Raw genomic sequence first — 20,863 nt, forward strand, 5'->3', positions numbered from 1 at the left:
CTGTATACTCAAAAATCCATCCATCAATCTATTCACGTCTCCTTTTATCCATCCATCATTAATTGAAACATTACGAAGAGTGAACACAAACGTAATCCTACAGTATTGTTTGAAATGCAAGTCATGTTCAGAGTGTTACACCGATGAGTCCTAAATACTAAACAACATTATGGCATTTAGAGTATTAGACTAATTAAACCTTTACAGAATTCTACAATTATTTTAGTTTTTTTTAATTACACTTTGTTAGAGAGTATTTTTTTTTTAATGAAATAAAGGGGCAAACGAGCAAACGGGTCACCTGATGGAAAGCAACTTCCGTCGCCCATGGACACTCGCAGCATCAGAAGAGCTACAAATGCGTTGCCGGCCTTTAAAGAGGGATTAGGGTAATAGGGGAGGGTAAGGAAGGAAAGGGAAGGGAATAGGGGAGAGTAGAGAAGGGAAGGGAATAGGGTAGGGGATTGGGCCTCCGGTAAACTCACTCACTCGGCGAAACACAGCGCAAGCGCTGTTTCACGCCGGTTTTCTGTGAGAACGTGGTATTTATCCGGTCGAGCCGGCCCATTCGTGCCGAAGCATGGCTCTCCCACGTTAAATTCAAGTAGAATGAGATTTTAGTTCAGTGAAAAGCGTAAAATACTAAAAAAATAAATACCTATTTTAACGTTTTTATGCATCTTTAAAATATATAATATATTATGTTCAGATAGTGGGCCCAACGGACATCATGTCGTCACATACTAAACTAACTAAACTAAAATGACAATTCTATACTTACTACATATATATTTTTGTTTTTTAGTTCTAGAGATTAGTGCTTATTTTAGCGATCTAATGAACATAAAAGAATGAATCGCACATTTAGCGATTCATTTTCATTGTTTAGAATATTATACTAACCTACTTTATTAGCTGTCAGCTGAAAAGTTTAAAATAACTTCGCAAGTAAAATAATGGTTACGATTGTAACGAAACAATCAATTCACTCTGCATTGTGTGTAACAATTGCAGTGTAATTTACACTGCCTTACACTTTGTAAATAATATCCTCGCGCCGATCAGAGCCTTAACTCGCTTTCATCTTAATAATAGAATACAATTGAACTCACATCCGCCTTCAAAATGATACAATCAAAATAAATAAATTATAGCACTTCAAAATGATACGATCGAAATAAATATTTTTGCATATCTATGCATGAGTTTATTAATTTTGATTGTAATATTGATGATTAAGAGGATACACCAGGGGCGAGAGAAATTGAAAATAGGTATTTAAAAATGTATTGCTGTCTCACTAATCTCAAGTCTCCCACCGCAGAGCGCGATAGAGACAACACGACAAAAGTTCTAATAAAAGAACAGAAAATCTTCGATTCGTTGTCCGCTGATTCCTTCTCCAAAACTTAACCGATTTAAGTACTTTTTTTATTAGGATTTAAAACAAGGCTTGAGCTGTGTTTCTATGTTTTATTTTTTTTGTATATTTGAGCCAGTTTTGTTTTCTGGGTGTTTGAACACAGAGGAAAATCTTGCCTTTTTTTTGGGTTTTTGGACGTTCTTATCTTAATAAAATTATGAAAAAAAAAAAACATAGGGACATGCTAATAGTGGCCATAGATATTCAGGAAAAAAATCATAACTCTACCGGCATTATCCAGGCAGGAAACAGGGGACAGCGTTTGTATGGAAAAACGGCGGTGTGGACTCCTCTTAAGAATGAAGAAACGATTTTCCAGTATCGATTCGCATTGATAAATATTACTGCAGTGCGTTTATGTATCGAGGTCATTATGACTGGCAATATTAATTATTGGTTTCGTAGAATTTAGAAGCAATAATAGTATTATAAAATGATACAACCGACTTCATAATTTTACGTAATTGAGAGTTAAAATTCTCTGTCTCAAAAACCACTAAACCGATTTTGATGAAACTTGCAGTATTCTCTAAGTTGAACAATACCTAGTACAACAAGAAAAGAATTACTCAAATCGGAATTTTTGTTCCGAAGATTTGCGAACACAAACATAAAAACATACATACATAGTACATAATACACACTTTTGAAATTTGGCACATTTGTTCAGACGCTGATATAGACTAAACTATTATACGAAAATTGGGCAGTTCTGGAAATATTACATACATACGCGACGAATTGATAACCTTTTGAAGTCGGTTAAAAAGGCCGTTGGATTCTACCAACAGAATATTGGTACATCGTACAGCTGTAGCGTCACTGGATTTCAACGCTGGATGTGCACTGTGTTCATCACTGTGAAGTGCTTCAATGCACTTCATGACAGTTCAGTACCGAAATTCATTGATGGTAGCGCTGCTTCTGATACTATAATACTAATGTTAAATACTAACGGACGCACATAGACATATAGCCCGGCCGCACATTATCCGAAATTTTGATCGGAAAAATTCGGACGCCGGCGCGCGGGCGTACTCTGTCCATATATTTTGTAATGGACCCCGCATACTATAAGAATTCTGACGTGCCAAATGTATGAGCGGGACGGGGCGTCCGAATTTTTCTGATCAGAAATTCGGATAATATGCGGCCGAGCTTAATGATGATTAAGCTTCAATTTAATAAACAATTTGATATAATATTATAATGTATAGAGCTTATCTCAAAATCTTCATTTAATTTTTAATGTTAGTCTCTAAGTGCGTCAGAAACTCTAACTACTAGCTCTTTCTTAATTTTTGATCGGTTAAGAGTATTAAGACATGAAGGGCATTTGTTTTCAACATCACTTCTCGGACTGTTAATAAAATTAATCTGTAGTAACTTACCAGTTATAAATTCATCATTACGAACAATAAACCTACTTTTCCGAAAGATATGACGCCTTAAGAAACGTACGTTTAAATGTTGGTAATTGAAGTGAAACTAATAACGTATTATTAAAAAAATTCCCACAAAAAATTACAAAATTGCAAATGTAATTTGGAGAACCCCACTGAAAAAATTACATATTGTGACGAAATAGCCTTAACCGTTAAAAACATATCACAATAGGTAAATACAGAGTTTGAACTTGACATCAATAATAACGGATAAATCTCGAGTTAAATCTCGAGACTTCCAAGAAAGCAAATAATTTTTGTAGTTTAGTGTGGTAATCAGCATTGTTTTGCTTGTCTATGTTAGTTAGAAAAGAAGGATCGTTACGAAAGGACTTATGAGTTATAACTTAAAAGTGGTTGAGGAGAATTGATTAAATAGGCTATATCTTTCCAAAATAATGTCTTCTCCCTTAGTGTATTTTATATCTGTATCAAATAGTTTAATTAAATCGGCCCTGTTATGTAGTTTCGAGCCTTTTCTATCTAAGGTATTAAAATATAATTTCTCTCTAAACTATTCACTATCACTCATCATATTGTACTTTACTGTCAGAGAAGTTGAGAGAAAAACAAGGTTGTTTGTACTGATTCCATGCGCGGGAGAGCGGAGCGTGCGGGCGGGTGGCATCCCACCCGCCCGCAGTGCAATTTGGGTGCAGTCTGTATGCAATTCACACGACTGCACGCCAACTGCAACTGAACTGCAATCCGACTGCGCGTTTGGTTTGCAGTTCTATTGCAGTCATGTCAACTGCATTCAAACTGCAGTTTGCGGTTGGATTGCAGTTGAAATGCGGTCCGTCTGTATAGAACCTATAGGCAGATGACGGACCTACGTAATTAGGTTGCTTTTTGTCAAATCCAGCCGACCAATGACGACTTACATGTTGACATAGTTCGACCATTATTATGACGTTGGTCTTCAATTCTTCAAAGTCGTCAATAAATTTCTTCGACGGTACATATTACATGACTTTTATCATTACTTATATACAATTTTTCCAATTTCCAGGCTGCGGTGTAGCCACGGGCAAGCAGACGGCGCAGCGGCGGATAGTGGGCGGTGACGACGCCGGATTCGGCACCTTCCCTTGGCAGGCCTACATCAGGATCGGATCCTCCAGGTTATAGCTTGAATTTTATTAACCCATCAATCACCAAACTTCTAATCATCTTTAAGAATTGTGAGACGAGACGCGAATAATTAATACGCAAAATTCCTAAGTTCTATGCTACTTCTAACCGTTTCAAAAATAGTTATCCCAGGACGGAAAATTTCTATATAAGCACAATATTATAGTTGAATTACATTTAGGTACCGATATTGGAAACTTAAAGTTTATTATATTTTAACCAAAAATAGCGTTAATTCTAACGAATATTATAATATACGATTCCGCACAAAGTCGCGAGCAACGTCTAGTTAAATTTTAAATGAATTCCACATTTATTAAAATACGGATAGTATTTTCTGTCATACAATATAATATTTTTGTGTAAATTTTGTACATACTTAATTAAAAGTGAAATTTTTAAAAAAGGCCCTAATTTTACTAACCTACTAATAAAAATAATTTAATTACAATTATGTAATATAAAATTAAAAATTAACACAATTGGATAATATTCATTATGTAACAAAAATAACATACTTACTTAATTAAAAATAATTAAAAATATTAATTTATTAAATAATGTCTGTCTTGTAATAATATTAATGTAATAGTAATGTTTGTGATTGCGAATTTTAAAAAGATGTACAAATGTAAAAAGTATATTGTACTACGAGTACTACCTACTGGTAGTATTCGTACCTAATTACTTAACCTGTCTGAATAGTGCATGTCTGTGCACTAGTATTACACTAGGCAGACTAACGACTAGGCCATAAGGTCAATTCAGACCGCAAAGCAACGCGTAGATGCATTTCTATAGCTATGTCCACACTATGCAATTTCATCTTCAATTTTCGTCATCATCTTTTTTTTAACTTTCGTTTGGCATATTCAATAATTGAATGCGTCAAAATCCACCCGCGTTGGAAAGAAAAGTGTCATTGCGTCGCGACTCGCGGGCATGCCTCACGTGCGATGTTGACTGCGCTATAACGTATGCCCTTGATGAACAAAAAAGGCACAGTGTGGAGCTAATAGTACAGTATAGGTTTGACAAAGCAAGATGTCTCACGCAATTATTGAAATATTTCAATTCAGTACAAAATATTTACTAGAAATACATCTACGCGTCGCCTTGCGGTCTGAATTGACCTATTAGAAGTGTTATTCTTGCATTAGCTCTCCCCAGACGCCTTAATACTCAGAGACTTAGGGTCAATTCAGTCCGCAACGCGATAACACGATGAGGCGAGGCGAGGCGCAGCGCGACATAAATTTGTATGTATTTAACAGATTTCAATTGCGTCATGCGTGAGACATCTTGCGAATGTGTCAAATCCATATAAATTTAGAAATGCATCTACGCGTCGCTTTGCGGTCTGAATCAACCCTCAGAAGAAACTTACGGATAAACTATTCAGCGCTTCAATATTATCCCAGCATCCCACACCATTTGTAATAATAATACATTGTATATTACAATCTAATACATTTTACTAATACCAACTAATACATTTACAGATGCAACATGCTTATGTCGATATTCGAGCTAATCGGTTGGAAGCAGTGTTGGATAGAGAGGTAAATGTGCGAAAGAGACAGCACGTGTAGCTCCAAAATTAGTTCCGTTCTTGTAGATTCTCTTCTTCTTTCAAATTCTTAGATTGTGATAATTCTGTGAATGTGTCGTAAAATGCAGTTAAACTAATTATTTTTTTATTGACAAAGGTGACTACAGGATTTTGAACCGCAGATTAAGAAATTAACATAGCTTGCCATCGTAGCTAACATTTTTAGAGTTAGCTCATAGATTGCTATGAGCTAAGCTAAGCTGACTGAAATGCGACGCAGCGCAAAACTTACAAAAAGGTATGAATTGACACTGACCCTTAAAGGCGCCAACATAAAAAAGTTTTTAGTTGGCTTGGCTAAACTATTTGACTGTGATTCTCAGCTTTTTTTTCAAAATACGTCAAATACAATATTATGTTTATCAGCAACAATTTTAAAATGAAGACAGTTTCAGACGTCATGTTGACAGTTTTATCACAATAGTAGGACCACATAGGACTATGTAGAATCGTAATAGCTGTACCGTCATTTTATCTCTTCTAATGCATGAGCAGTTAGTTAATAATAAAATGTAATACTCGAATCAGATAAATAAATGTAAACATACAAAGCATGACTTAGGAATAAAACTTTCGTTAATAGTTAATCCAAAATCATGACTCTCATCACGTGGACTCGTGACACGAAATCTGCATGACGAGACCTTGAGATTTCACTCCAACTTTTTTTGAAGTGTTTCACAATCACCTAATGACAAGTAGTATCTGGAAGTAGCTATTAAACTAACCAGCATGCAGTACGAGCCATTAACGGCCATTCCCAATATTTGATCTATCTCTGGTTTTGCCATACTAGAGATAGGAATAGCTCACATTAGACATTAGAGACATATATTTTATGTCAATTGTGAGCTATTCCTATCTCTAGTAGGGCAAAACCAGAGATAGATCAAATATTGGGAACGGCCGTTAGCCAGCATGTTTTTATAGAATCACCGATCAAAATGAATGATAGTAAAAATTTGTTCTAGGGCTCCCGTATATTCAAGCGTTCGATTAAATAAAGTCAACATTCGACTCATGTTATGTCAATTCCTATGCATTGTGATCGGCGATTCTATAAAAACGTCTTGCTAGGGGCTCTGTTCATTTTAGGTGATTCCCAAACAGCTTTAACAGGAAATAAAATGTTTACACTTATTTATAAATCGATAGTTGATCATGTAATATTTTTCTTTTAGCAACTCAGTAGCATCTTAGCAGTATTTAAGCTATAGCAAAATGTTAGCTACATTCACTAGCTCAATTGCTAGCAAAACTTTCGCACATTCCTCTTCTGTAGAATAGTAAGCATGTTTATTTCAACGGCTTCCTCCTTTTGTTGAATTTATTTCATGTGATTGTGCATGTAGTTGATTGTACAGTTTTAACTACGTATTGAAGTACTCGGTCTTTTTATAAAAAAAAAAAAAACAAAAAAACTTCAAGGTATTTAAAATTTGTATTCTTGGGTCTTATTTTATGAAATAAGGGGGCAAACGAGCAAACGGGTCACATAATGGAAAGCAACTTCCATTGCCCATGGACACTCGCAGCATCAGAAGAGCTGCAGGTGCGTTGCCGGCCTTTTAAAAGGGAATAAGATAGGGGAGAGTAGGGATGGGAAAGGGAGGGAAAAGGGGAGGATAGGGAAGGGAATTGGGCCTCCGGTAAACTCACTCACTCGGCGAAACACAGCGCAAGCGCTGTTTCACGCCGGTTTTCTGTGAGAACGTGGTATTTCTCCGTTCGAGCCGGCTCATTCGTGCCGAAGCATGGCTCTCCCACGTATATGTCTTTAGTAAAATCTTATTTTATTTTGGTGACTTATGTAGGTTTGAAATATAAAATTTGTATACTGAAGTAAGTATAAAACTAATATAATATTGAGTAGTTTGAGAATTTCATAAATCAATTTCCTTATCTATGTATGTGTGTATCTTTCCCACAAAACTGCGGATTCACGTCGCATTGCATCGTAATGTCAATTTTAATATGAGTTTTGTCGCAGATATTTGCGATGCGATGCGAATTCGCAGTTATATGTGGGCATGGGCGTATATAAGGGGGGTGTCCTGGGGGTCCGGACATCCCCATCACTATCCATCTTACTTGTCCAATTTCGACAATAATATATGTACCTCGCCGATTAAAATAGGTGCGGTACATATTGAATATTTTTTTTTTTTGATTTCCTAAACACGTTGCCTATTTGCTGCTGTGGAACCCTTCATGGGCGATTCCAACTCGCACTTGGCCGCTTTTTTACGTTAGGGACCCCAGTGTATGTGGGAGTCCTATTAACCTCTATTAACGTTCTTATAATAACTGTTACTATAAATCAGTATTCTTTCTTTCTTTCACCATTTTCAGTTGAAATAACAACAAGTTACTTAAAATGCCTAAATGGATGTTTTATCTTAAAAAATTAAGTACTTTCCTTTTTTCCATTGTCTCTTGTAATTATTTAAGTTCTATTTCTAACAAGTAACGTATCGCGATGTACTGAGAAGATGATTCATAGAAGGATGGTGGACCTACGAAATTTGGCTGAGTTATGTCAAACCCAGCCGAGAGATTACGACTTTCATTGAACTGACATTATCCAACCAAATGACGTAGGTTCGTACAATACAATGTTACATAGAGTAAAATTGAAATACTATTAGTTTTATGTTTTACTCTTATTATAGTCAAGTGTATCATGTACGGTGTGGTTTCCGCAACATTTTCAACACATGGCCCACATTTTATTGCGTTAAATTGTCACGCGATTTTTTATTTAGGGTTGCCATTAAGCCAGAAGTTTTTTTAAACTATATAAGTTGTATGTTATTATGTTGCATAATATTTATTTTCACCAAGAATATAATATAATATAAAGTAAATTAAATTAATTGAACTGAGCTAGAAGAAGTCATCACGTTTCTCTACCGTTACACACCTTACTCTATAATATTATAATAAATGATATTTATTTTAAATCAATTAATATAAAATAGCAACTTAGAATTAAGTAAGTATGCAGCTATTCCTAAATAGCTCCATATTTCTGCTGCTTTTCTAACCACAGTTAAAATATATTTTAATAACTCTACAAAAATAGATTTATGATAAAAAACAACAGCTGGCAACCCTAAGCTTACAGCACATCTTCAGCGCAACTTTGCAATGAATTACAATTTCTCATGCAAGATGTGATTGTGGCAATTTCATTGTGTAGGCCTTTTCACAACCTTCGAATATAATGATAACTCATTTTCAATATTTTGTAATGAAATTCTAGTGTGTTTGTATTTTGTAATAATTGAGCAGTTACCTAAAATATCTTATATCTACGACTTAATTTCTTTTTTATTTCTTTGCAATATTTTATCTACATCTCATTGTACACGACTCTATATAATATTATATCATCTATTAGTAGCATATTAATTTATTTTTTAATTTCAGATGCCTTACTGTCTAATTACACGTAATTGCTCCAACCTGATCTTTCAAATCTCCGATTTTCTCATAGGATTTGCCTACAATATCTGATATAGGCTGGGAAGTCCCTCTGCTTCTACCTTCTGCATCGCGATCTTCTTCACTTTATGTCTCATCAATCTGCTTTGTACGATGTGATTCGGCGTAGAAATCTTGCTTCCTTTATCCACTTTTATACCAAAGACCCAAGACATTCCCCCACAGAAAATGCATAATGGGCCGTTTACATTCAGCCACTGCCGCTGCCCCTCGCGCTGTCGGCAATATTGCCCTGAATATTGCGGCAGTAACGAGGCTATCAAGCGTTTACACTCAGCCTACATACTTACCGCGGGCAGCGGCAGCGGCATGGCAGCGCGAGTATTTACATTCTCGCGCTGCCCAATTCCCTGCTCACTTCCTAGCCTGCTGAAAACGGCCCATAATGCTTACTGGAATTTCCGAGGCAATACAATCTTAGGACATACATAACTGCGAATTGGCATCGCATCGCAATTCGCATCGCATCATAATGTCATATTTAACATGAATTTTTTTGCAAATGTTTGCGATGCAAAGCGAATTCGCAGTTATGTATGGGAGCTCTTAAATGCAATATTCTGCAGTAACTAATCCACCATTTGCAGGTGCGGCGGCTCTCTCATATCCCGTCGTCACGTGGTCACGGCGGGCCACTGCGTCGCGCGCGCGCAGCCCCGTCACGTCCGCGTCACGCTCGGCGACTACGTCATCAACTCCGCCGCAGAACCCCTCCCCGCTTACACGTTCGGCGTTAGGAGTATTAAGGTAGGTGGTAAATCTTTTTGGCCTCAGGAGTCAGGACTTAAGGTAACCTTTTTTGTAACTACCAACTGGTAGTTACCAAATGGTAACTAAATAGGTGCCTACACAATAAAAATACGATGCGATGCGATGCAAATTCGTAGTTTTGTGGTAGAGCCTGTACTGAAATACGGAAGAAAAAATAACTGTATTTCGTTATATGGTTGATGGTACTTTCATCTTCTGATTGAAAAGCATTGCACCTAATTTAACCTAACGATTAATTATCTGGAATGTTTCTAGAGCTTTAAACTTTTCTGTAATAATTATAATTTTCAACGTCCAAAATTTGGATACATTTTTACAATTTGTGATACCTACATAGAGTTTACATTGGAATATTTGTGTCCATATGCAATTTTCTGCCTCATCTCAAAGTTTTGACAATAATGCCAGCTGTAAATATTTTCAGGTGCATCCTCTATTCAAGTTCACCCCTCAGGCGGACAGGTTCGACGTCGCGGTCCTGACGCTTGACAGAAACGTCCACTACATGCCACACATAGGTAAGTCATACACACAAACACACATATATCTTTAATTTCGTTAAACATTATAATGAAATAGGACGTTTATATATTCACTCACTGCTACTGGTCCTCGGCTGCCGGCAATATTGCCCTGAATACTTCTGCTGCAGCGTTTACACTCAGTCACATACTTGCCGCATCAGGCAACGGCATGGCAGTGGCATGAAGTGTCCACGACTCTATTTTTTTTTTAACAAATGATTGTTTTCATACTTTCTTTCACTTTTCAGCACCAATCTGCTTACCGGAGCGGGGGTCGGAGTACCTCGGTCAGTACGGCTGGGCCGCAGGTTGGGGAGCCCTGTCGCCGGGGTCCCGGTTGCGACCCCGCACCCTGCAGGCCGTCGATGTGCCAGTGCTGGACAACAGAGTGTGCGAGCGCTGGCATCGGGCTAATGGTAGGTACTCGTAGAAGTAGTAACAATGCCGAGAGTGGAGCTTTCGTGGCCTAGTGAGTAGATCTTTGGTTAGCTCTCGAGAGAATGCAAGTTCGATTCTGGGCGGAGACGTGTACCAATACGAACGCTCGTAAGGTGAAGGAAAACATCGCGAGAAAACTTGCTCATGTTAGTCTGAAGTTTCTGTTCATTCCTCTGGACAGTTTGTGGCAATAATACCTTGATATAATATTATGATTGTACAATAAAACGGACATGTAATCAAGTCCCAGGCACTACAGTGTTCGAAAATTGTTTTTTTTTTTTGTGGATACTAGGGCCTGTTTTTTTCACAATGCCAAAAAATAACAAAATAATAAATAATTGTATTCAAAGTTAAATAACTTAAAATTGTATAAAACATTTCAGGAATCAACGTAGTGATCTACCCTGAGATGCTATGCGCCGGCTACCGGGGCGGGGGGAAGGACAGTTGCCAGGGGGACAGCGGTGGACCGCTGATGCTGGAGCGAGCTGGCCGGTGGTACCTCATAGGCGTGGTCTCCGCCGGCTACTCCTGCGCCAGCCGCGGCCAGCCCGGCATCTACCACCGAGTCGCCCACACCGTGGACTGGATATCGCACGCTACCACTCTGTCATAGCTAACGTTTTAGCTAGCCTGACTAGACTGATTTATCTAATCACCGATGTTCGTCGCAATACGATCAGAGCGAGTCAAAATGCATTCGCCAGTTCCAATAACAAAGTTAGGTGACAATAAGATGATGGTTAAAAAAACTAAAAATCTCGCTTTTATTTAATTTTTTTAACAATTATTGCACTGTCATTGTCTCCTTATAAGTATGCAAAGTTTCGAATTCATTAGACTACGGAATATAATATAAAAGAATTCATTACATACATTCAGTCCAAACATATAAATATATAAAGCGTCGTAAATGGAAGTCGGTTATAATGCATCGCAAGGACATTAAGTGTCAGGGTGCTGGCGATGCGTTATTTCAAGTCTCATACGTGTTTGACATCTAACTTGGCTATCGAAACATGGCGAATACATTTTGACTAGGGGGTCTGTTCTTCGCGATAAAAGATCAGTTCATCGCGATCTGTGATTTCTGTTATCGCGATATACCATTATTATCGCTGTTTGTTGAACCTTAGCATACCTAAAGTTCTGGAAAAAGAGTAGGTATTTACTATTTAATCTTATTTAATAAATTATACTAATTTATGAAATGCTTTGAACATACAGCGTTTGATTGGAAATTAAAATGCTTTAAATTATTAAACAGCGCTTACATTAATTAATACTTATAGTATTATCGCTAACGAAATGACAAAGTATTAAATATTTATTAATCGCTTTCAGACGCTGTAAAAATATTTAAAAGATATTGGCTATACAAAACCATTAAAGATTAAAACTTTTTTTTATTATCAAATAATTCTAATTTTCTAATAAGATTAAGTACAATGACTTTTTATACTTACATGTTATACAATTTAAGTCGTTTAAAATAAGTCGTTATTTTTAATTAACTTTAAGAATGTATCATTTTATCGAAGAAAAATTGTGATAGAGTCTTGAATTTCGCAAGAAATACTCGCTGGCATTGCAATAAGCGCTTGGGCTTGTAAATACTGTGTAAATACTCAGTCGTTAAATAAGTTTACATGTTAACAATTACCATATTTTTAATTGTAAATACGCGCTTTAATAAATTATTAGTTTGTTGAGCTAATGTTATAATACTGTAATAATATAAGGTATCGAACAAAAGTAATTTAAGACGCACTATTTAATTGTGTTAAGTTAAATAAATGTATTTATTAATGTAGCAATTTCATTTGTAAAAACCTTTCTTGTTGTTCAAACTTGATTTGCGTTTTAGTCTCACATAAAATCGAAAGTGGGTTCATAATAATCATTTTATAACCATTTTTAGTATGCAATTTATAAAATATAAGGAAAAATAAAAGGAAAAGATTTAAAGTAATACGAACTTTGCAAATAATATTTGATTAAATACAAAACATGTTTATCAAGATATATAGACCCGTTCACCAGCCAAGAGGTATTTGATGTTGTTTCACAAGTCTTAACAAAACGCTAATCAGAGGGCGATAGTAGCGTTGTAGAGAAGAATCAGATATTTCATCTTCTCCTATAGTTTCACTCAATATCTCTTGCCAATGTTGGGAATGGCCTCGCGACATCAGATCTCTGAAATATTACTACAAGTTTGAGAAGGGAAATCGCGTGGATCTTGACGTAAATCAGAGCCCCTAGCCACAACTCTTTATCACTTATTTATAGAATGTTTTATCGAAAGAAATTCTTAATAGATCAGCGATTCTATAAATAAGTGATAAAGAAAACGTGCTGACTAGGGTCTTTGAATTAGCCTTAATTCGACAGCCCAAGAGATAATAATTTAAGATTGTAATCTAAAAAAATGTCCTGAGTCTAGCATGCTTAACGTTTCTCATGCCAATGTCTGATATAAACACGGTAGAGCTATGCTTCGGCACGAATGGGCCGGCTTGACCGGAGAAATACCACGGGCTCATAGAAAACCGGCGTGAAACAGCGCTTGCGCTGTGTTTCGCCGAGTTTACCGGAGGCCCAATTCCCTACCCTTCCCTTCCCTATTCCCTTCCTTACCTCCCCTACTCTGTAATCCTATTCCCTCTTAAAAGGCTGGCAATGTACCTGCAGCTTTTTTTATGTTGCGTGTATCTATGGGCGACGAAAGTTGCTTTCCATCAGGTGACCCGTTTGCTCGTTTGCCCCCTTATTTCATAAAAAAAAGTTTAAAATAACATGTTTAGTAACATTGGCATGAACGTAGATACTATCATATATTTTGTAAAGGAAAATGAACTTACTTTAACATTTTCCCAGCAACCTTCGATCCGTAAATATCGCATCTGTGTAGCGGTATCGAAGCCGGCAACTTGTAGCTTTGATCGTTTCGCCCAAACACGGAGGCTTTGCATAGACTCTCGAAGATCTGATGCTGGATGAAGCTGCTAAGGAAATACCTAAAACATCATTTCGTATTTATTTTATAAAAGTTTAATAAAACATGTTATTAAATAACCCTACTTTAGAACTTGAAATTGTCTTCCAGAATTTCGATCAAGATCATAATATTATTAAAATAGTTAAGGGTTGATTGATTACTGCTATCAATAGGTTGCATAAAAAACTAGGCCTTTACATCCGTTGTGGATGACTTATACAGTATTTTTCAGAGCGAAGTAACCACTCCTCAAATACTGTAGTGCCTGGGACAAGATTTTTAAATGTCCGTATGGTTGCCCAAGCGCATACGGCATTCTCGCATCATAGTCGGCCTAGTCCAGAGGAAAGAACTAGTCAATACGTCTGGGACCAACTATGTGCGGGTTTCCTCACGATGTTTTCCTTCACCGTACGAGCGTCCGTATTATGTACTTGAGATCAGAAAATGTCTCATAGGTACACACCTTCACCCGGGTTCGAACCTGCACTCTCTAGGAGTGCGAACCGAAGGTCTACCCATTAGGCCACGGACGCTCAGGTTGCATAGGAGTTATATTATTATACTAGATGACGCCCGCAACTCCATTGCGCCAAACTTCTTTTATCGCGCAATCACCGTACCTCTTTCGGGGATTACCTTTCCCGGGACTGAAAGGAATTTCAGCAAACTCGGTTCAGTGATTTGGGCGTGAAGAGGTAATAGACAGACAGACAGACAGGCAGACACACTTTCGCATTTATAATATTAGTATGGAAGTATGGATCGGTACCTTGAAAATGGAGTATTGTCAGCCACATGCAACTCAGCCCCAACATCAAAATATTCCTCGTTTCTGTCACCCGGAGGTGCTACTCCCATGAAATCTTTGACCATCATCCAAAATTCCTTATTCAATTTATCTTCATTCAAACTACCCTCAAAGTAGCGCCATCTGTATTCGTCAATAAGAAACGAGTAAGGTATCTGTGGTAACTTGTATAGTATCTGTTTTAGAAGTATCATCACATCGATATCATCTATTTCTTCTGTTTGTATCTCTTGACTATCATTATTAAATATATTTGGGTATAGATTAGAAAAATCTTTAGTTACTTCGTTTTCTTTTTGGTCACCTTTTTCTTTATTATCTTCTAGTATCGAGCTCTTTTCACTTATTTCTTTATTACTGTTTATGTCATCATTTTCTCGTTCTTTATTATAAAGCTCTGCATCATTAATCAGTCTTAGCCTGTTAAGATGTTGTGGGGTCATGACACCATACATAATGGCGTCGCCGATGCTTTCGTGTAGCATAGAGTTAGCTTGCTACAAAAGAATATTAATGTTGATAAAAACTTAAACATATTGTAACGTAAGAATACTAAAGAATGGGGGGATGAGGAGTGAACAGCTGGTGTAAAAATACCTTGTATATGTGGTGTAATAATATGAGTAAAAGTATTTACCCTAAATATCCCAGGCTGCCGTTTGTAAGCCATAAAGTACTGAACATGTCCTAGTTCGTGATGCAGCACACGGAAATCTTGAAAGTCTGTTCCGGAGCAATAGGAAATCCTGAAAAATATTGAAAATTCATACCTAAGCTTTTTCATGTAAAATGTCCATACGTAACATAAAATATAATATTATAGAAGCCACATGTAATTCTTACATAATATTTTAAATATAAATATATAAATAGAGTGATTGAAGAGAAAATTTAACATAATGTAGGCGTAGCTACCGCTGTACTATGATATCTATAGATATACTATGGGATCGGAGGTGGCCCCAAACTAGTTTAAAATACATAAACTTTCTCTGGGCTGATGTCCCCCAAAAAATTAAAAATATAATATAAGGCTCGCTATAATTCTACGATCACTAAAGTTAATCTATATCTATATCTTCTATATCTATATATATAAAACTCAAAGGTGACTGGCTGACATGGTGATATATCAACGTACAGCCCAAACCACTGGACAGGTCGGGCTGAAATTTGGCATGCAGGTAGATATTATGACGTAGGCATCCGCTAAGAAAGGATTTTGATCAATTCCATCTCCAAGGGGTTAAAATACGGGATGAAAGTTTGTATATAATAATACTTCTTAACGCGAGCGAAGCCGCGGGCAAAAGCTCGTAATATATAAAATTCAAAGGTGACTGACTGACATGGTGATCTATCAACGCACAGCCTAAACCACTGGACCGATCGGGCTGAAATTTGGCATGCAGGTAGATGTTATGACGTAGGCATCCGCTAAGAAAGGATTTTGATTTTGATCAATTCTACCCCCAAGGGGTTAAAATAGGGAATAAAGTTTGTATATAATAATACTTCTTAACGCGAGCGAAGCCGCGGGCATGGCTCGTATAATTTAAAATCCCACCTCACATCATCATTGTTGTACATATCCGCGGCAGCACCCAAACATTTTGTGGACTTATTGTGTCTGGATAGCACAGAGTTCTGCCAGAATTCGTCCGGCAGAGCTGGCAGACTGAGTGACACGTAAAAATCTTCTGCACGCTCCATCTAAACAACAGACACAACGACAGTTTGAAAAAAAAGCCTTTTATTGACCTGATTATGTACCATCGAGGAAATTGATTATTATTTCCTAGACAGTTGACAAACCTAGGTCATATAGTCGGCTTATGTCAATTCAATATTAGCTGTGATCGATCGGATGGGTTTGACGTAACGCGACCAAATTACTTAGGTCCGCCATCTGCATAGGAATCAACTTCTCTGATAGTACAATAAATCACCAAAGTCAAGTAATGGTTAGTTTAAATAAGTTACATCTCTTTCAAAGTTAAAATCAGTAATTAATAAACTAAGCTCTACGATAGATCTCGTACTTGGAATAACAAAACTAATGAATATGATCCTTCCTTTAATTTCATACTTTTAATCAATTTTATGAAATTATAATAATCGACATCATATTAAAATATTCTAACTATTATTAAACAATAAACATGCTTACCATGTAGTCAACAGTCCAGTTTAAATTCTTGATCCTACTATCCAAATCTATGATGCCGTGTATTATGAATTGAGCAAGAGGTTCCCAATTTTGTGGCCACAGGCTTCCTAAAAACATAAACAAAATAATATTTACAAAGAAGTATTAAAAAATCAGCTATCCTTTAATATAAATAAAATAAATAATAAGCTGGGATAGCTTATTATTTATTTTATTTATATTATAAAACTCGAGAAGTATTCATGAAAGTCCAGGGAAGGTGTGTGCTGTGAGAAAATAGGTTAGAAAGTCATATGAAGTTGAGCGGGCTAATGTTGAAATAATTAACAGAAGAATTAATTGGAAACCATGCAAAATATGAATTTCGTAGCGCCTCTACGCGTTCGTAGCTTTGCTAGGCCAACCAAAAAATTTCAATAAATCCCGTATTCTCTAGCTTTTCTTACCAAGCAAATGGGTAGGTATGAGTCCCCTTTCTGGCACTATATCTCCGTACTTCTTCCTCAGGAAGTACCGTACGACTCCATGTACCAGCTCATACAGTGGCCGCACACTTTCATACAGCTCTCGAGATAATTGACGAAGATTTGGTACTTCCACCTCATCCCACCACACCTCACCAATGTTGTTGTAATCTGAAATTACAATCAAAATGTTATATTATGTACAGTCACGATCACTGAAATGGTTTAACATTTTTATGATACTTTGCCGACAAAATTTACTGAAAAAATTAAAGTGTTTGTCGATTATAAGGCTGAGAATATGTCGTTAGAATTTCTTTGGAAATTTATTACCTACATTATTATATTAAAGATACTTAGTTACTGGACCAATTTGCTAATAGTACTCTACAGTGTTTGTTCATACTATGGTATAGACTATAGAATATAGATAATGAAAAACGATAATTGTACTGATTACCAAAATGGGCTTACTGAATTAAAATACATGAGTTAGTTTAAAGGGATAATAGCACTATATAAATCAAAACTTACGATTATTTCCTGCAGCTTTATTTTCGATCGCTACTAATTTTGCAAACGGAGACTTCATGGTTCGAAATTTTTCCCGCCAGCCCAGCCAGATCCACTCCAAAACTTTATCATTTTTGGACTTCATCATCTTCTCAAAATCCACATCACCGACCAAGCATAAGCCATGGTTAAAATTCGCAGCCACTCTTACAGAAGTTTGCTCTTGTTTTGAATCCACAAATTTCTTGATCGATGATATAAAATTTAATATACTTTCTTCCACTGATATACCATTTGAGACTGGGTCTGGTATACATATTTTTGCGTTGCTGTATATTTCCTGTAGCTCGTTGTATGCTGTCGTGAACCCTCTGCAAAACATCAAGAACGATTAATATATTGTTTAAATAAATATGCCTGCTGTACTACGTTACCTTCTTTTCATTTTTCATTCCCTTTTCGGCATAATAACTATCCGTAGTACAACACTTTTATAATGTAGGAGACTAGACTTATGGCTTAAATAATAATATTCATTATGCTAACCTAGATTATCTGCCAACTCATTTTGTAGCGGCTTAGGTATTAAAGGAGCAAATAATATTAATTTCACTTTATTAATAAACTAGAAACGAGCCCAGGCTTGTTACTTAAATTTTCCCTATCTATGCATGACGCGTCTGAAAACACTATTATTGGAAAGGTAGTTTTCATAGGTAGTATCTAGCAAACAGACAGTCAAAACAACCCCCCACCCCCCTACTGAAAACTACTACTACTGAAAACAACTTTACTTATTTATACTAATACAAAAAAGTATACCTGGCTTCAGAAAAAGTAAACTTGGGACCTCTACATAATAAATACGCCTGTCGCTCCTGCGTTTTATTCAACAAATGATAGTTGTGGTGTAGTCTTCCTATCGTAGCACAAGTCTTCCTGTACCATATTATATTCTGTAATTGATACTTTGCTTCTCTTCTGGAATATTCTGTGCCTCTGTTCCAAGCTATTTCTGCTGCTATAGCGTTCAAATTAACTACATCTTCGTTTATTTTATCGAAAAAGTCATGGATATTTTTGCATAATGAAAAGTTGAAAAGCAGTATGAAAATGATAGTTCGAATCATTTTTGGTTCCTTTCTTGTTTCATTTTTTTGATTGATCTGAAAAATACTTTTAATGGTTACCTACACATTTCTAAATTCAGACACCATACAGAACTAAAAATATCATTGATCGAAAGTTATAATTTTTAGTATTTCCTCAGGTTAAAAATTAATGTTATTACATTCATGTAATGGTTGCTTTCTTCAGTAAAATAGACATAGTAACATAATTTACAAAAAACATTATGTCAGTTTGTCTGTATGTCTACTGTGGTCATTCTAAGCAAGTATAAAACAGCAAAGTATGTATTCATAATTTGGTAGTTTACAGAAATTAATATAATTTAGTGTTATCAGTGAATGGGGTACTCAGAGATAGTGGGAAGTGCTTTTTAATGAAACCGCCGATATACTGACACCAGATAAACGATAACGCCAGATTTGTACAAGTTAATTAAAGTGTGGCGAAGACTAAGTGGTTAATAAGGCATTAACGCTTGGAGTTCAAATCCCACCGACTGTCTTATTTGAATAATATTACAAACTTCCCAGAAAAAGTTACAGTTAAAAATGTTAATTTAACACTTTGATGAGCGATCATCTAAATATTTTTGCAAAAGAAATAAAAATATACAACAGATTTATTAAAATCAGAAGTGCAATAAATAAAGTAAATACAAAAAAATACTAACAACAGGTTAATATGTTTTTTATTAAAATAATGCGAATGTTATACAGCATTGTAAATGTTATGCGGTTTCTTCGTGTATACCACTCGGACTATCAGGTGACCTACCTGCTCGTTTACTCACCCCTAATACCACCGCCGTCCGTCACCGACTGGAAGCGGTGCAGAGCGCTGAACGGTTTTATTGGTGGACACAAAGATTGTGCACAGTGTAGGCGATACTCCGATAGGATATTATGACGTAGGTGAGAAACATCAGTTATTAAGTCTTTGAAGAGTAGGATATGTCATATGACTTTTGGGAAAAAAATTGTGAATAAACCTTTGCAAGTAAGAAATATTTTTTCCAAATAAGCTGCGTGAGTCCTGCTTACCTCATTAAGGATTGTAATTTGTTTGTAATTTCAATAAGGTATTGAAAAGTACGAACTGGAAAATATGAAATCATAGTAAAAATTGATTAATGATGAATAAAGCATCAATATTTGAATTATTTTCTATTATTGAACTCCTCATTGCTCAAGCAGTTTATAAATCATTTTTTATAAATCATAAATTTTCCAAATCACAGCAATGCTCATACTGATTCCATTTTCCTACAAACTCCGTTATCTAGGATCCTGTAGGCGTGAGTTTAGACGGCCCTACGTTGGATATCGGATGCTATAATTTGATATTCCTAATGTAATATTTAAAATGGCGACTGAAAATTTATGACGTCATATATCTAGTCTTTAAATACCATACGCCCTAAATTTGAAATAGGTACTAAAATTGTGTTACACTAATATTATTATAAGAGTGAAAGTTTGTTTGTATAATATTATATTGTTATTTTCCACTTTTTTGGTAAGAGCTGTGTCCCCGTGCGAGTTTCTTATGCTGGTTCTTCTCGCCGAAATTAGTTCCCAAGCTGGTGGTAGGCACCATGTAGACTTTCTGAGAACATTTCTTTCAAATTTATTCAGAAATAATACCAATTTTTATTTTCTTTTATTTATTTTATTATCAAAAATATGTATGTACCACGTACTTTCATTCCCGGGAAAGAACTTAAGAATGTTTTTATCCTGGAAATACGTTATCAAGGAAGGCTTCAAAGTTTAACCCATCAATCCCCATGCGGCAGCCGGCTGCCGCATAACAATTGAAAATCTATTGTGTCTGCGATACCCACGATGGATGTGCTACGCTATATGACATCCTGCTTCGACGAATAGGAATGGAGAATCAGCGCAAAATTTGGAAAA

General features: G+C 36.2%; 2 protein-coding genes across 4 annotated transcripts in view; one reads left to right on the plus strand and one right to left on the minus strand.

Moving 5' to 3' along the window:
* LOC121739777 (serine protease 33) overlaps positions 1–11,558 on the plus strand; it is a 50,856-nt gene extending 39,298 nt beyond the window's left edge. For both annotated transcript variants that reach the window (XM_042132340.1, XM_042132341.1), the window contains 5 exons: positions 3,881–3,992; positions 9,709–9,868; positions 10,317–10,410; positions 10,665–10,832; positions 11,241–11,558. In XM_042132340.1, the coding sequence (XP_041988274.1) occupies positions 3,881–3,992; positions 9,709–9,868; positions 10,317–10,410; positions 10,665–10,832; positions 11,241–11,473 (767 nt within the window). In that variant the 3' untranslated portion in view covers positions 11,474–11,558. The remainder of the gene's footprint in view (positions 1–3,880; positions 3,993–9,708; positions 9,869–10,316; positions 10,411–10,664; positions 10,833–11,240) is intronic.
* Positions 11,559–12,887: 1,329 nt separating this feature from the next.
* On the minus strand, positions 12,888–19,758 carry LOC121739574 (angiotensin-converting enzyme-like). 2 transcript variants are annotated; one of them, XM_042132064.1, is made up of 10 exons: positions 19,722–19,758; positions 18,639–18,982; positions 17,838–18,187; positions 17,286–17,474; positions 16,840–16,946; positions 16,237–16,382; positions 15,307–15,415; positions 14,631–15,166; positions 13,722–13,877; positions 12,888–13,056 (listed from the first exon to the last, which is right to left on the minus strand). In XM_042132064.1, the coding sequence occupies exons 2-10, from the start codon at positions 18,944–18,946 to the stop codon at positions 12,894–12,896; spliced, it is 2,064 nt and encodes a 687-aa protein (XP_041987998.1). In that variant the 5' UTR covers positions 18,947–18,982; positions 19,722–19,758; the 3' UTR covers positions 12,888–12,893. The 2 variants fall into 2 exon arrangements, with proteins under 2 accessions (XP_041987998.1, XP_041987996.1); XM_042132062.1 differs by having other exon boundaries at positions 19,738–19,748.
* Between the last annotated feature and the right edge of the window lie 1,105 nt (positions 19,759–20,863).

This window comes from Aricia agestis, chromosome 2 (genome assembly GCF_905147365.1).
Source record: "Aricia agestis chromosome 2, ilAriAges1.1, whole genome shotgun sequence".
In the NCBI taxonomy this organism is placed as follows: Eukaryota; Metazoa; Arthropoda; class Insecta; order Lepidoptera; family Lycaenidae; genus Aricia; species Aricia agestis.